This window comes from Bubalus kerabau, chromosome 4, assembly GCF_029407905.1.
Source record: "Bubalus kerabau isolate K-KA32 ecotype Philippines breed swamp buffalo chromosome 4, PCC_UOA_SB_1v2, whole genome shotgun sequence".
Classification (NCBI taxonomy): Eukaryota; Metazoa; Chordata; class Mammalia; order Artiodactyla; family Bovidae; genus Bubalus; species Bubalus kerabau.
In genome coordinates, this window is record NC_073627.1 from 34,180,180 (window position 1) to 34,195,260 (window position 15,081).

Genomic DNA, 15,081 nt, shown 5'->3' on the forward strand with positions numbered 1-15,081 from the left:
TCACTGAATCATTCAGTCACCTGAAAATTTTCCACTGGCTTAAAATTATTCAAGATAAGACGTTCATAATAAATTAGCCATGAAGCTGAGTCTTTCAAAGGTCCTCCTCTACCACCATCTTAGTCCAAGTCTCCATCTCTTTCTCATCTCCTCTGACTCCTCCCTCCATCCCTGCCCTTCCAGGGTCTATTCTGAGCAGAGCGATTCTGTAAAACACAAGTCAAATCACATCACTCCTCTGTTGCAATCCCCACGATGGCTCTCATCACACTCAGAATGAAACCCAAGATCCTCCTGTAGCCCACAGGGCCCCACCTCTCTGACTTCATCCACTGCCTCGTCTCTACCCTGGCTCTCTCCACCCCAGTCACTCTGGTCCTTCTGCTCCCCAGACACACCCGGCAGCACTCACTTCCGCCCAGCTCACGGTCGCACGTGGCTTGTCCTCCACCATTCAGGTCTCTGCTTCGGTAATTCAACCAGTAATGAGGTCTCTTCTTCAAATTAGGCTTCTTTCCCCCCAACTCCCATCACTCACTACTCCCTTTTCCTGCCCTATTTCTCTCAAAACACTTACCACTGCCATTTATGTTGTGTGTTTATGAGTTTCTTTTCTGTCTCTTCCATCTGAACGTAAGTGCTGTGCGACTTGGGACTTGGCTTTCTTCCCTCCCACATCCCTGGTGACTGGTACCCAGTGAAGGACTAAAGCTGTTTGTGTATGAATGAAAGAACTGGAGCATCTGAGTCCCACCCTGACCTCCCCTTTTCCTTCCTCCCAACGCACTGCCAGGGGCTGTGATCCCCGTGCCTCTGGCTCTGTGAGCCTCTTATCTTAGACCCTCACAAGACCCCTTCCTTGCAGGGTCCAATCCCCTACCCTATCCCCCATCATTAGCCCAGCTGAGCCATATGGCACCTCCCCAGCAGGCACCCCCGCCCCTTCCCACATACCTCCTGCCCTCCAGGAACACAGCCCTTATGTTTAGAGAAGGAAAAAGAAGAGACTCCTGCTCAGAGCCAGCCTGCTCCAATGGGACACAGAGTTCCAGTTCCTTATCACCACTGCCTGCTTACAGAAAAGCCACACCAACTATTCCAAAGGCAGTGATCACCTTTAAGCAGCCCTGCTTGCCAGGCTCTTGCTGCCCCCAGTTCACCGACCAGGAACACTCTCCACCATCCTGTTAATCCCACCATCCTTCAAGGCACTGGCCCTAACCAGGCCCCTCCCTGAGAAGCTTCTGAACACATGGCTGATTCTGATGAGGCATCTGTATGGCTGGTTATCTTTTCACTGTCTAGTCTGGGCTTTCTGCTCCTGGATTTAAGCTCCTGAGGCCGGTCTGTGTCTTATCCATTGCCTGGCTCAGCACATGATGGGTACTTCACATCTAGGGATGGGTGGCTGGATATCATCTCCTCTTCCATCATCATTCTAAATATTCTTTACTGTGTTGAATGGGCTTGGAGCTCCTTGGGGGAAAAGAGCCCTGGCACCGGCCTGGAGAGAGGCTGGGCTCCCCTCACCCCAGGAGCTCTCACCCTTCGTGACCTTAGTGTCTGGCCATGCGCCCCCTCCCTCCAGGCCTGTGGCAGTTTGCCCTGCCCACCTCGCACCTTCTTGCCCGTGTCCTCTCTGCACTGTGCTCCGTCGGTCTTGGGTTTTGCCAACTCACCGCGGTCATTGTGAATTCTAACCCTGTCCGTAGCGCCTTCCCTCTCCCTGCACCTCGCTCTGGTAACAGCCGGAACGTATTTTAAATCCTCCTGCTTTCTGGGCGCAGTGAGTAATTAGAGGCCCAGCTCAGCGGCCCTGCTTGCTCCCTGGCCATATGGTGAGGTCAGGCCTCATCTGCCTCCCACATGGGCTGCCTCCCTGACCAGGCAGCCCAAGCCCGTGCAGTTCCCAGGCAGGAGCAGGACCACACCCTGGGGCTGGAAGGATGCGTCAGGCACAGCTGGCTTGACCAGGGTGAGGGTAGCTCCTTGGGCTTTTGGGGGGGCTCTGCTTCGGAGTACCCCCTCCCTTCTCAAGGCAACCCTGTGCTGGGAAAAGCCATCACCCACACCCCACCCTGGACTGGGACACAGCTCAGGACTCACTTTCTAAATGGCTTTAAATTTTGAAGCAGGGAAGAACTTTTCCGCTCATGACCTGTCCGGCCTTGAGGACAGATGGTGATCTGGCCAAGTCTGGGCTCTGACCCCAGGGTGCGGAGGATGGGGAGGGATCACAGAATCCCAAGAGGAAGATGAGTCGGTATAGCCACTAAGCGGGGCTTCCAAAGTGGCTCAGTGGGTAAAGAATCTGTCTGCAACACAGGAGACATGGGAGACACGAGTTCGATCCCTGGGTCAGAAAGATCCCTTGGAGGAGGGCATGATAACCCACTCCAGTATTCTTGCCCAGAGAATCCCATCGACAGAGGAACCTGGTGGGCTACAGTCCATAGAGTCCAAAGAGTCAGATACGACTGAAGTGACTGAGCATGCACGTGTGCAGCCACTAAGTGAGTGAGCTTGGAATCAGGCCTCCTGACTCATGTGCCAATGCCAGCCGGGCCCTGAGTACTGGCTGTCCCACTGCCCCCACCCCTGCCTGCTGGGGGTGGGAGGACCCGCAAGAGCAGGCTCTGAGCAGGATCAGCCCTCAAATGCCAGCTACACCTCTACATTCTCAGAAAGGGAGAATCTTAAGAGATTCCAAGGCCAGCACCCACCCCTCACCCCCATTGACTCCATGCTAAAAATGCCCAGTAGCTTCTCTCAGTCCCCTTCCTCAAAGTATCCTGGGGTGAGTGCTCCCTTTGTGGCAGGGAGGTCCGTCCTGGAGCTGAGAGGCTCACGTCTTGAGACCATTAGCCTCCTCTAGGGTCCTCCTTGTAGCCGCAAGTCCATGCACTAGGCAGCCAGGGCCGGACGTGGACCCAGGGGCAGGGACAGGCTCCATGGAGCTGTAGGGGCTCCTGGGGCCCTGTCTGCACCTCCGCTCAGTCTGGCCTCAGGGTGTGGCCTGTGGGGTCAGACTACCCTTCCTTCAGAGCCCAGACCAGTGCCTCCTGGTGGTATGACTCTGGACAGGCTTCTGAAGCCCCTGAGTCTCAGTCTCCCTGTCTACAAAGTGGGCCTGATCACAGGCTGCCTCACTGGGTTTCACAAGATTGAAATAATTTCACAAGATTGAAATAAGTCATCACGTGGAATGATGAAATATTACTCAGCCATCAAAAAGAATGAAGTAATGCCATTTGCAGCAACATGGATGGACCTAGAGACTGTCATATTAAGTGAAGTAAATCAGAAAGAAGAGGAGAAATCTAAAAAGGAATGACACAAATGAACTTACAAGACAGAAAGAGACTCACACTTAGAGAATGAAGTTATGGTTGGTTGTGGGGGTGATAAGGGAAAGAGATAGTTAGGGAACTTGAGATGGGCATGTACACTCTGCTCAACATTATGTGGCAGCCTGGATGGGAGGGGAGCTTGGGGGAGAATGGATACATGTGTATGTATGGCTGAGTCCCTTCGCTGCTCACCTGAAACTATGACAACATTGTTAACTGGCTATACTTCAATACAAAATAAAAAAATTTTTTTTAATTATTTTAAAAGCACCATCCGTTGTAAGTATCCTTTAAAGACCAGGGTGTTCAGGCTTCCTGGCAGCTATGTCCCTCCCTGGGGAGGACAAGCCATGGGTGTCTAAGGGCAGGACACACTAAGAAGACAGGGAAGTCACCTCCCAAGATCCGGACCCAAGGTTCCTTCAATGCAATTGGAAAACTGCTGTTTCCAGGCTACCGACTGATCTGCTCTGTCTGTTCACACCAAACACAGGGTCAGCTACATCCCTGTGACTCTCTTGCATGACTGCTCCCCGCCTCATGGGACACACGGGTTCTGACCCCCAAACACAAGACTGTTAGTGTGCTGTTCACAGCTCTTGTGTACCCGGCCCTGAGCTGGGCTGACAGCGGTCATGTCTTAGGGAGATGTCATAGGACAGAAGTCCAAGCTGGGACTCATTCCCTACACCCACGCCCCCGACTCCGCAGTGCCAAGCGCACTGGGGAGGGGCTGACCCATCCAGGACTCGGGACAGCGAGAGGGGAGCTGAGATTGGGAAGAACAGGGAGGCTGAGAAACAGTGGGTATAAAGAATGTTCCAGAGGGAAGAGCAGAGCATCGTGGGAGCCTGTGAAGCCAGGGAGGACTTGCCGCCCAAAAACCCAGCAGGTCCAGGCGGCCAGAGCCTTGGTTTTGGTGGAAGGAGGGGTGGGAGGCCCATTCCAGCCACAGAGCCCAGCGGAGCCTGCTCCTGGGACCCCCACGGCCACTGAGGCGCAGGGACAAGGACGGAAGTCAGCAAGCCGGGAGCAGAGGCAGCAGGTGTAGACGACTGTTCTGCTTGGCTGTCAAGGAGAGAAGCAGGCAGCCAGGGGGTGGGGAGCGGTGGTGAAATGGAGAAAGGGCTCCCCTCCTGCCTTAAGGTGGGGGAAGCACATTGACACCTAAAGGAACCAAGCTGGGAGAGATCGGGGCGGGGATGTGGATCCCGGGAGCAGGGCATCTGAGGACCAGAAGTAAACGGGATCTGAGACACAATGGAAGGAGGCGCTCCCGGCAGTAGACATAACCTGCGGGTGTCCACACCCACAGAGACATTCGGAACCCTGAGTCTGCCATCATGGGGGTGCTGGGCACCCTCCTGGTGCTGCATGACTTTAGTCAGCACGCTTTCTACACCATTACCCGGGTGGTGAATATAACCACCAAGAAGGTCAGGCTGGGGACCCTGGTCTCCGCGTCTCCTCCTCCTATGCTCAGACGTCCAGTCGTGTCCGACTCTTGGTGACCCCATGGACTGTAGCTCTCCAGGCTCCTCTATCCATGGGATTTCCCAGGCAAGAGTACTGGAGTCAGTTGCCATTTACTACTTCAGGGCATCTTCCCAACCCAGGAATTGAACCCACCTCTCCTGTGTCTCCTGCATTGGCAGGCGGGTTCTTTAACACTGAACCACCTTGGGGACCCTGGACTCTAGTGGGGCATAGTAATTCCTTAGCTCTCATTAGGTCCCATTCTACCTGCTGTAAAGCCAAGATCCAGCAACACCCTGACCAGAGTTGCAGGAAAGGGAGGCGGGGGAGTGGGGCCTGATGTTTACAGGGCACTCCTGGGCTCACGACTCTGTGCTGGCCTCTGACTTGCTCACAGCATCCTGGTGAGGGATGTGTCCCCCCACTCACATGTCACACGAAAGCAGAGGCTGCCTGGAAGGTGCCTGGGGCTTTCAGAGAGAAATTAAGAACAGGGGTCGACAAACAACAGCCATGGGCCCAGCCATATATTACTGTTATAAATAGCGTTTCATGGGAACACAGCAGTGCTCACTCTTATGTATCTCTGTGGTCCAGCTGAGTAGCTACGACGGAGACCTTACGGCCATAGAGTCTGAAACATTTACAACCTGGACCTTTTCAGAAAAAGTCTGCCAAGCCCTGCTGAACAGCCCTGGACTAAGGTCTATCAGCTGGTCCAAGTTCAGGCAGGATCTGGGTCTTGGCTTGTCCAGTTCTGTCAATGTATGATCCTGCCTTCTTTACAGGTATGGCGTCTTCATGCAGGAGAAGTAGCCAGAGAAAGCTCTCCCATTAGCCCATCTTTCTATTAGAAATGCTAACTGGTTATCCTATGTCAGGATGACTGAGCTGTCTAAGGCACTATGTCCATGGGGTTGCAAAGAGTCAAACACGACTTAGCTGCTGCTGCTGCTGCTGCTGCTGCTAAGTCGCTTCTGTCGTGTCCGACTCTGTGCGACCCCACAGATGGCAGCCCATCAGGCTCCCCCGTCCCTGGGATTCTCCAGGCAAGAACACTGGACTGGGTTGTCATTTCCTTCTCCAGTGCATGAAAGTGAAAAGTGAAAGTGAAGTCACTCAGTAGTGTCCGACTCTTAGCAACCCCATGGACTGCAGCCTACCAGGCTCCTCCGTCCATGGGATTTTCCAGGCAAGAGTACTGGAGTGGGGTGCCATTGCCTTCTCCAACTTAACTAGTAAACTACAACAAAAACAGGTTATCCTGGTTTTCAACAGAGTCCACGTCCACTATTTGGCAACCAAGGCTATCTTACCAGACATCAGATCAGCATAGTTAAATCGCATCCACACTCCCTACCATGGTCTCCAAGACCAAGCGAGACTGGCCCACGTCTACCCCTCCATTCTCATCATGCACCTGCCACTCCATCACTGACCACACTCAACACCTGTGCCTGCCTTCTGTTCCGTGAACAGCCAGGCGTGCTCCAGCCTCAAGGCCTTTGGACTTGCTGGTCCATCTGCCTAGAATGTTCTTCCTCTGGATATCCCCATAGCTGGCTCCTCCCTGTCAGTCAGGTGCCAGCTCAAATGCCACCTCCTAGGACCACACGATCACAAGTGCCAAGGGGAAGGGGGTGGGGAGGGATGGACTGGGAGTTTGGGATGAGCAGATACAAACTATTATATGTAGGATGGATAAACAACAAGGTCCTACCGTATAGCACAGGGGACTCTATTCAATATTCTGTGATAAACCATAATGTAAAAGAATATGGAAAAGAATGTACACACAGATATAACTGAGTCACTTTGCTATACCGCAGAAATTAACACGACATTGTAAATCAAGTATATTTCAAGAAAAATAAATTTTTTAGAAACAGGCCTCCCTTTCCCCAGCCTTCCTCTAACACATCACCTGCCTGCCTATGCCTGGAGCATTTAGCATTCGTTGAAATTATTTACCTGTTTATGTCTCCTCCATTACAGTGTAAGCTCCCCAAATGGAGAGGATTTTTTGTTCAAGACCGAAACTTGAACTCAAGGAGATGCTCCACACCACTAACATTTGTAAAACTTTATTTATTTGATCTTTGGCCATGCGGCATGCAGGATCTTATTTCCCTGACCAGGGATCCAACCCATGCCCCCTGCATTGGAAGCACAGAGTCTTAACCACCAGACCATCGGGGATGGCCCCCACACCACTAATGTTTAAAGCAGCCTTGTCCAGTGTCAATGAGATGCAAATCATAGATATGACCCACATAGGTAAGTCCACATTTCTTAGTCATCATGTTAAAAAATGAAAAGAAATAGATGAAATTAATTTTAATAATAGATTCTATTTAACCTGATATATCCAAAATATTATCATTTCAAATGTAATCAATATAAAAAATTATGGAGCTATTTTAACATTCTTTCTTTTTTCAGACATACTCTTGGAAATCTTGTCAGGCTCTGAAACATATTTCAAGGGCTCCACAAACAGCCACGCGTGGCCTGGTGACCACCAGAGGAAGAGGTGCAGGCCTGAAACAGTGTTTCTCTCTGTCAGATGCTGCTCTGATTGTATCAACACTCCTTTATTCCCCACAGCAGCCCTAGGAGGGAAGCACTACTATTAACCCATTCTACAGAGGGAAGCAAGCAAAGCTCCTACCCTCTGGCCACACTGAACCTGGAGTCCTGGGTCAGCCCCAGGACGGGAGGAGAAAGGCTGTGGGGTGAAGCCTGGGCACTGGAAACTGGCACCTCCCAGCTCAGCTCCACACCATATAACCAGCCCACTGGGCTGTCAGTGTGGCCAACTCTATGCTAATTGTGCAGACAGGGCAGCAGAGCGTCACGCAACCTTGATGAAAGCTCTGCAGCATTCAAGCAGGTCACTAACGCCTGCGGTCTGGCTCCTCCATCTTTCCAAGTGAAGGACCATCTTGACACTCCCTGCAAATACTCACTGAGCTGTTACAATGAGCTGCCAGGGAATGCTCTTGGATCTAAGACACCACAGAGAATAAGCCAAAGCCTTGCCTACATGGAGCTTACATTCTGATAGGGACAGAGACAGTAGACTAGTGATCTTCTCAATCTATGGCGTTAGATGGTGTAGGTGCCCAGAAGAAAATGAAGCAGGGGACAGGCGCAGATGAGGAGATTAGGAAAGGTCGTCAGCCTTTTGTGAGCATGAACTTTCACAGCACAAATATCTGATGCTGGACAGTTTCCTGCCACCAAAGAGAAGGGGAAATACCTCAAGGCAAGAACACGCTGACTTGAGGAGGGTCAGGTGTCTGGATCCCAGAGAGAAAGGCAGAAGGTAATAGAGTCTGAGCTCAAGGAAGCACTGAGGGGCCGGGTCACACAGCGCTGTAACTAAGAGCCCCTCTGTCAACTGTCCAGCCCCATTCTTGGTCTCCATGAAGCTTGGAGGCATGCCCCTTGGCTCCCCTGGTCTGCCATTAATGCAGGCGGCTGTGACAGGAGGCAGAGGACTGATAACTCATGTACACAACTCTCAGTGGTGTGGAGCTGGATTCCCTCCAGCAGACGCCACTATTGATGATGGTAAGTTGGTTATCAAGATTTTGGAACCCCAACACATGATATCCAAGGGATGGGTACCCCTCCTCTCCCCATGTTGTCCCAAGACAGGTTCTTTAGGAGTGAATCAGACCAGGTGAACACGCAAGGTCCCCACTCCTCCCCATTCCTGAAGGTCACGCAAGCCCACTGCAAGCCTCTGAGATCCTGGGCTCAGGGACCTGCAATTCCAGACACAGTACATATCATGATGCCCAGCTCTTATTAGTGTGCCAATCAGCTCTGATGCAGTCAGCCCCTGGTATCCAAGGGATGGTTCCAGGAACTGCAAGGGAAGCCAAATTCCATGGATACTTGAGTCCCAAAGTCAACCCTCTGCACCTGCAGCTTCCACATCCAAGGATTCAGCCAACCTTGGATGGTAAACACAGAACAGGATCTGAGCTTGGCTGAATCTGTGGATGGGGAGCCTGCTGTATTTTCACTCACATCTACTTCTGCCCAGGGGACTCCACTCATAGCTATAGACTGACCTCTCCCTCTCTCAGATGAGCCCAAATCCCCTGCTCCTTCAGCTCACCTGCCATGGAGAAGACTTACCCCTGCAGCTCACTAGGAAGGACCAGCCAAGCTCCATCTTTGTGAGTCTTGATGTGAATTCAGACTCTGCAGTCCTTGAGGACATTTTTCTTGTTTGACAATCTTCCTTTAGCTCTGGTTCTTGGTTTGTTAAACAATGGAATTGTGTGGGAAGTTTTTGAAAAATACTAACATCCGGGTTCTACCCCAGACCAATTCAATCAGAATCCTGGGAGGTAAGGGCCAGGCATTAGTGTTATCAGAACTGCTTCATCATTCCAGTGTGTCATCAGGGCTGAGGCTTGCGGTGCTAATGGGATCTTCTCCAACTTTAATATGTGCACAAATCGCCTAAAGATCTTGTTAAAATGCAGATTCTGAATCACTAGGTCAGGGTTAGTTGAGAGTCCCTTGGACTGCAAGGAGATCCAACCAGTCCATTCTGAAGGAGATCAGTCCTGGGTGTTCTTTGGAAGGACTGATGCTAAAGCTGAAACTCCAATACTTTGGCCACCTCATGCAAAGAGTTGACTCATTGGAAAAGACTCTGATGCTAGGAGGGATTGGGGGCAGGAGGAGAAGGGGACAACAGAGGATGAGATGGCTGGATGGTATCACCGACTCGATGGACATAAGTTTGAGTGAACTCCGGGAGTTGGTGATAGACAAGGAGGCCTGGCGTGCTGCAGTTCATGGGGTCACAAAGACTTGGACACGACTGAGCGACTGAACTGAACTGACTGAGGTCAGGGGAAGGGCCCAAGAGTCTGCACTTCTAACAAGCTCTCATGGGATGCAGTCACTACTGGTCCATAGACCACACCTGGAGTAGTGAGAGTCTAGAGGCAGCCAGACTTGAGAAGTGGGAGATGGAAATGGGCTTCACTGATTTTCCGTGTCCAAAGTAACTGTCCAATATTAAAGCTCCCTTTAAAACTGGACAGGGATTTCTAGAAGAGTTAGGATAAAGAGCTCTTATGGAAGGAAAGAGGAATTTTCTGCCAATGTGGAAATAAGAGATGTTATAGCTATGAAATTGTTGCAGGATCCCCTTTGCATTGTAAATAAAGTAACTAACAGACTAGCCAGAAAGAGTGGGTACTCCATATTCGTGGTATCATTGCTTTTACTATTATTAAGGCAGGACCCTCATTCCACTCCCTAAACCAAACAAGCCTGTGCTTTCAACATGCAAGAGCCCTCCAAAGCCCCTTCATCCTCAGAGGATGTGCTACAGGCAGGGGCAAGCACAGAAGGCTTAGGGCCAGGGGCTTTCATCCTGGATAAAACCCCATGGATCCTTCCTGGTCTAAAGACACCAATGCCTATATTTCTCTCATTAATTTGATTTATTTGCCTTGAGTTGTGAATATACTTCCATAGCCCCATTATGGCTGATATAGAGGTTTGCGATGTTCAGGATCTATTTTAAGTGATCTCTTGAGTTTAACTCATTGAACAACTCTACACATTCAGAAAACTAAGATCATGGCATCCGGTCCCATCACTTCATGGCAAATAGATGGGGAAACAGTGGAAACAGTGACAGACTTTATTTTGGGGGGCTCCAAAATCACTGGAGATGGCGACTGCAGCCATGAAATTAAAAGATGCTTACTCCTTGGAAGAAAAGTTATGACCAACCTAGACAGCATATTAAAAAGCAGAGACATTACTTTGCCAACAAAGGTCCGTATAGTCAAGGCTATGGTTTTTCCAGTGGTCATGTACAGATGTGAGAGTTGGACTATAAAGAAAGCCGAGCGCAGAAGAATTGATGCTTTTGAACTGTGGTGTTGGAGAAGACTCTTGAGAGTCCCTTGGACTGCAAGGAGATCCAACCAGTCCATCCTAAAGGAAATCAGTCCTGAATGTTTATTGGAAGGACTGATGTTGAAGCTGAAACTCCAACACTTTGGCCACCTGATGCGAAGACCTGACTCTTTTGAAAAGACCCTGATTCTGGGAAAGATTGAAGGTGGGAGAAGAAGGGGATGACAGAAGATGAGATGGTTGGGTGGCATCACCAACTCAATGGACATGAGTTTGAGTCAACTCCAGGAGTTGGTGATGGACAGAGAATCCTGGCATGCTGCAGTCCATGGGGTCGCAGAGAGTCAAACACGACTGAGCTGACACAGCTGTACTTGAGGCTAACAGAGCCTCAAGGCAGATGAAGAAACTTAGAAAGGCAAAGAAACTTGCAAAAGTCACATACGCAGCATGTGAAAGGGGAAGAAAAGGAAAAAATACTGAGAGGCATTTATGTCACAGCCCATGTTATATCAGGGCTTTTTAAATGTTACTTGCTATGTGAGCTCATGAAAATGCAAATTCTCCTCAAGCAGGTGATATGGGAGCCTAAGATTCTGCATTTCTCAAAAACTCTCAAGTGATGCTGATGAGGCTGATCCAGACTCATAGGCTATGCTGCCTCCTGAGATTTCTGGATGTCTTTCTCAAGATCCCCCAACAAGACTCTTGCCACAATACTCCTCTGATCAGTAATCTGTTGATTTGACCAGTGGTGAAATCACAACCAACAAGTCTCCACTTTGAACACGTACACAAAGTTCTATTTAAACTTCTGCTCAAAACGCAGTCTTCTGTGGCAAAGGATCAGCTATTCGGAAAAGCAGTTGCATCCATTAGAAGTTGTAGACATTGCAGATGGTTATGAAATTGCTTTTAAATCTAAGTATCACCATTGAGAATGCATTCTGGGCCAGGGAACAATTCCCATCTCTAAAAGCCAAGTGAAGAGTTCCAAACTGAGAAATACAGGGAGGGATTTCTCAAAACAAAGAAGTGAATCATTTGACTATAAGCTTCTCTTCTCAGATCAACAGAGGAAAGGATATGTACAGAAACCAGAAGAAATAACAGATCTTCACGACCAGTGAAAGGCATTTAAGGGCAAATCAAGACTGTCCATTTAGTCTAGACTCAGTGACTGGGAACTATCTGGTTTGTGAATGAGACAGAGAAAAGCAGAACAGAGAGGGATGAAGATAAACTTCCAGGAATGCTTTGGGTACCAGAGTGACATGAAGTTCCAAAATCATAGACAAGATTCTGGAAGAGCCTGACTTCAAACCATGAGTCTTTGGAGAAACAGAAAGGCCCCCTTGTAGATGGTCACAGTACCAAGCTTAAATTAGACAATCAACAATAAGTTAGAATGGCACCTTTCTGCAATTTCCACAGCTCAGTGATTCCCCAAACTTTGCTCCATATTAAAATCACCTGTGGTGCTGGAGAAGCCTCTTGAGAGTCCCTTGGACTGCAAAGAGACCAAACCAGTCAATCCTAAAGGAAATCAACCCTGAATATTCATTGGAAGGACTGATGCTGAAGGTCAAGCTCCAATACTTTAGCCAGCTGAGCCAACTCACTGGAAAAGACCCTGATGCTGGGAAAGACTGAAGGTAGGAGGAGAAGTGCAGGGACAGAGAAGAGATGGTTGGATGGCATCACTGACTCAAAAGACATGAATTTGAGCAAACTCCAGGAGATAGTAAAGGACAGCGAAGCCTGGGGTGATGCAGTCCACGGGGTCGCAAAGAGTTGGATACGACTGAACAACGACAACCTATTAGAAAGAAACAAGCCCCCCACCTCCTGCTCAGGCCACACCCCCACATGAATTAAATTATAATCTCTGGGGGTGAGGCCCAGGTACTCTTAATTTTTAAAGCTCCCAAGGTGATTCCAACGTGCAGCCAAATTTGAGAACGACTGGCACAGCCTTTCAGTGTCTTCATTCATAAAATAAAGGAATCCATCTGGACAAGTTGTTCTTTATTCTGTCTGTGTGTTAGAATCACTTTCGAGTGATTTTTTAAAATACTGCTGCCAGCAGCATCCCCAGAAACTCTGGTTAATTGGTGGGACCCAGACACGAGCATCATCAGCATTTTTAAGAACTTCCCCAGGTGATTCTAATATGCAGCAAGGGAGATAATCACTGGTCTCGAGGTTTTTGCCAGTTCCTTCTATTACTTACATTTTAAACATTTATGATATTCAGGCTAAAAATGCATCTTAGAATTTTTGCAAGGGTGGATTTCTCATCTTTAATTTTAAATCAGAGACTTTTAACTTTGGAAGAACCTTGTAAACCCTACACAACATGTTGGATCAAATAGATATTCATATGTGTACCTTGGGGGAGGTGAATGTCCTTGATTTTTAGCAGAGTCTCAAAAGACCTAACTCTGTTACCTCAAAGGCAAGTATGTGATTTCTGATTTAATCAATTTGGTCTCGATAGCATGTCTGCTACAGTTTGAATTCACAGCAGACCTACTGACCCCTAGTGACTGCATATCTTTATTGCAGGTTTAGTTCAGACCCTACAGCCTCTGAGGAGCTATAGGGTGACGATTTCAGATCCAAGTATCAACACAGAAGTCATGTCTGAGGCTGGGGCCAGTATAGGCTGTCTGGTAAAGCTCAGAATGAGAGATGACCTTCCCAGCTGCTCTCATAAGGGGACAGTTCTCTCAGAAACTCGGAGAAAGTAATGTCCCAACCTAGATTAGGATACTAGGGTTTTCTAGACCTGACTGTTGTTACCTACATGCCTCAGTTTGAATCCAGGCTTGCTTTCATACTGACCATATGTCCTTGGAAAAATTATTGAGCCTTTCTGTTCCATATATAAAAAAGGGATAATACAAGCACTTCAAAGGCTGCTGTGAAAAATAAGTAAGACAATACATGTAAAATGATCAGCATAACACTTGGTACACAGCAAGATCCCCATACATGTGAGGTTATATTATTCATTGTTATTCCCTTGTTTTGTTTATTGTTCCATACGGGTTACAGTGATGACCAAGTAGAAGAACCCAGCATATTGCTATTACACAGCAACTCATATATCCAGAGTCCACAGAGCACAGGAAAGGGTTATCCTACAACACAGACGTAATCCCTACCCACAGGAAATGCTTTTTGATATTCCAACGGTTGAGCAGTCTCTGATTGCAGCCACTTCTTGTCAAATATCTGCCTTCCCACCACGTGGGCAAGACAGCGACTATACCTCACCCCCAAGGCTGCCGCAAGTTCCTTTCAGGGAAGAGAATTACGCAGACACTCACGAGATCCCAGAGGCCCTAAACAATCAGCTCTCCTCCAGCCCAGACACTCACTGGCGGCGGTCTCCCACACCACTCATTCCCCAGGGGGAACAGTCCCCAGACTCTTCCACAAGCCCATCACGTCAGGGCTCCACGACCTGCCTGGCTGAAGCAGAAACACCACAGAACCCTCTCACCAGCCTCAGCAGAGACGCAAAGTGATCAGCGCTCACTTACCTGGAGTCTGCTTGGCTGTGCGCACGGGGGTGTAGTGGTTTTTGGAGGACGATCGGACCGGCGTGTTCTCTTTGGGAGAGCTATCGATGGCCGAGATAGTTTCTCTTTCACAGTGTGCTATGGGGATTGGTCCCTGTTGTCTTAGGATGTCAGCCAGAGCCCTGAAAGAGAGAGATCACACAGTGAGATTCACCAAACCGGTGAGCAAGCTGGCTGGGTGACTTTCACTGGCCCTTTGATGGATGGAGACCCAGTATTCAGTTACAGCCACGGCATCATCTGGTGTTGGGCTCAGTGCGGATATAGAGGAGAGGCTGCCATGCCTGGCGGGACAGGTATTAAAAGATTGTGGTGTGGTTTCTTTCTGCGATTCATTTCATACCAATGAACTCTGAGCCCTTTCAAAATGCAGGCTCCCCAAGTAAGCCCCTATGCCAGGCAGATACTACAGGAGGTGCCGTGAGGAATGCCACTGCAGAGAAAGGTGGTCACTGTTGGCCCCCAGTTCAGTGGCAAGTAATTAATATCAGGGGGATCAACCTCCCCATCGAAAAACACACACCGAGGAGAGTGTATCTATACAGGTGGCCCAAATAAGTACAAAACACAGCTCCCATGGTCAAATAAAGGGGTGCTTTAGCTGCAAAGGCAGGATGTACAGACAAAATGATAAATATCAGAATACAAGGACGGTGCAGGCAGTGAATGCAGCTGGAGTTTAGAGGATGGAGCAATCATAAACATAGAGAGAGAAAAATACAGGAGAGGAAAGAGACATGTGCAGAGATGCTGCTGTAGCT

At 49.1% G+C, this 15,081-nt stretch overlaps 1 protein-coding gene across 4 annotated transcripts in view; it reads right to left on the reverse strand.

Annotated features, from left to right (window-relative positions):
- Window positions 1-15,081, reverse strand: part of SHISA6 (shisa family member 6) — a 256,966-nt gene that overhangs the window by 218,474 nt on the left and 23,411 nt on the right. For 3 of the 4 annotated variants that reach the window (XM_055576502.1, XM_055576501.1, XM_055576500.1), the window contains exon 2: window positions 14,282-14,442. In XM_055576502.1, the coding sequence (XP_055432477.1) occupies window positions 14,282-14,442 (161 nt within the window). Of the gene's footprint in view, window positions 1-14,281; window positions 14,443-15,081 lie in introns of those variants that run through there. The other variant, XR_008713046.1, reaches the window with a different exon arrangement.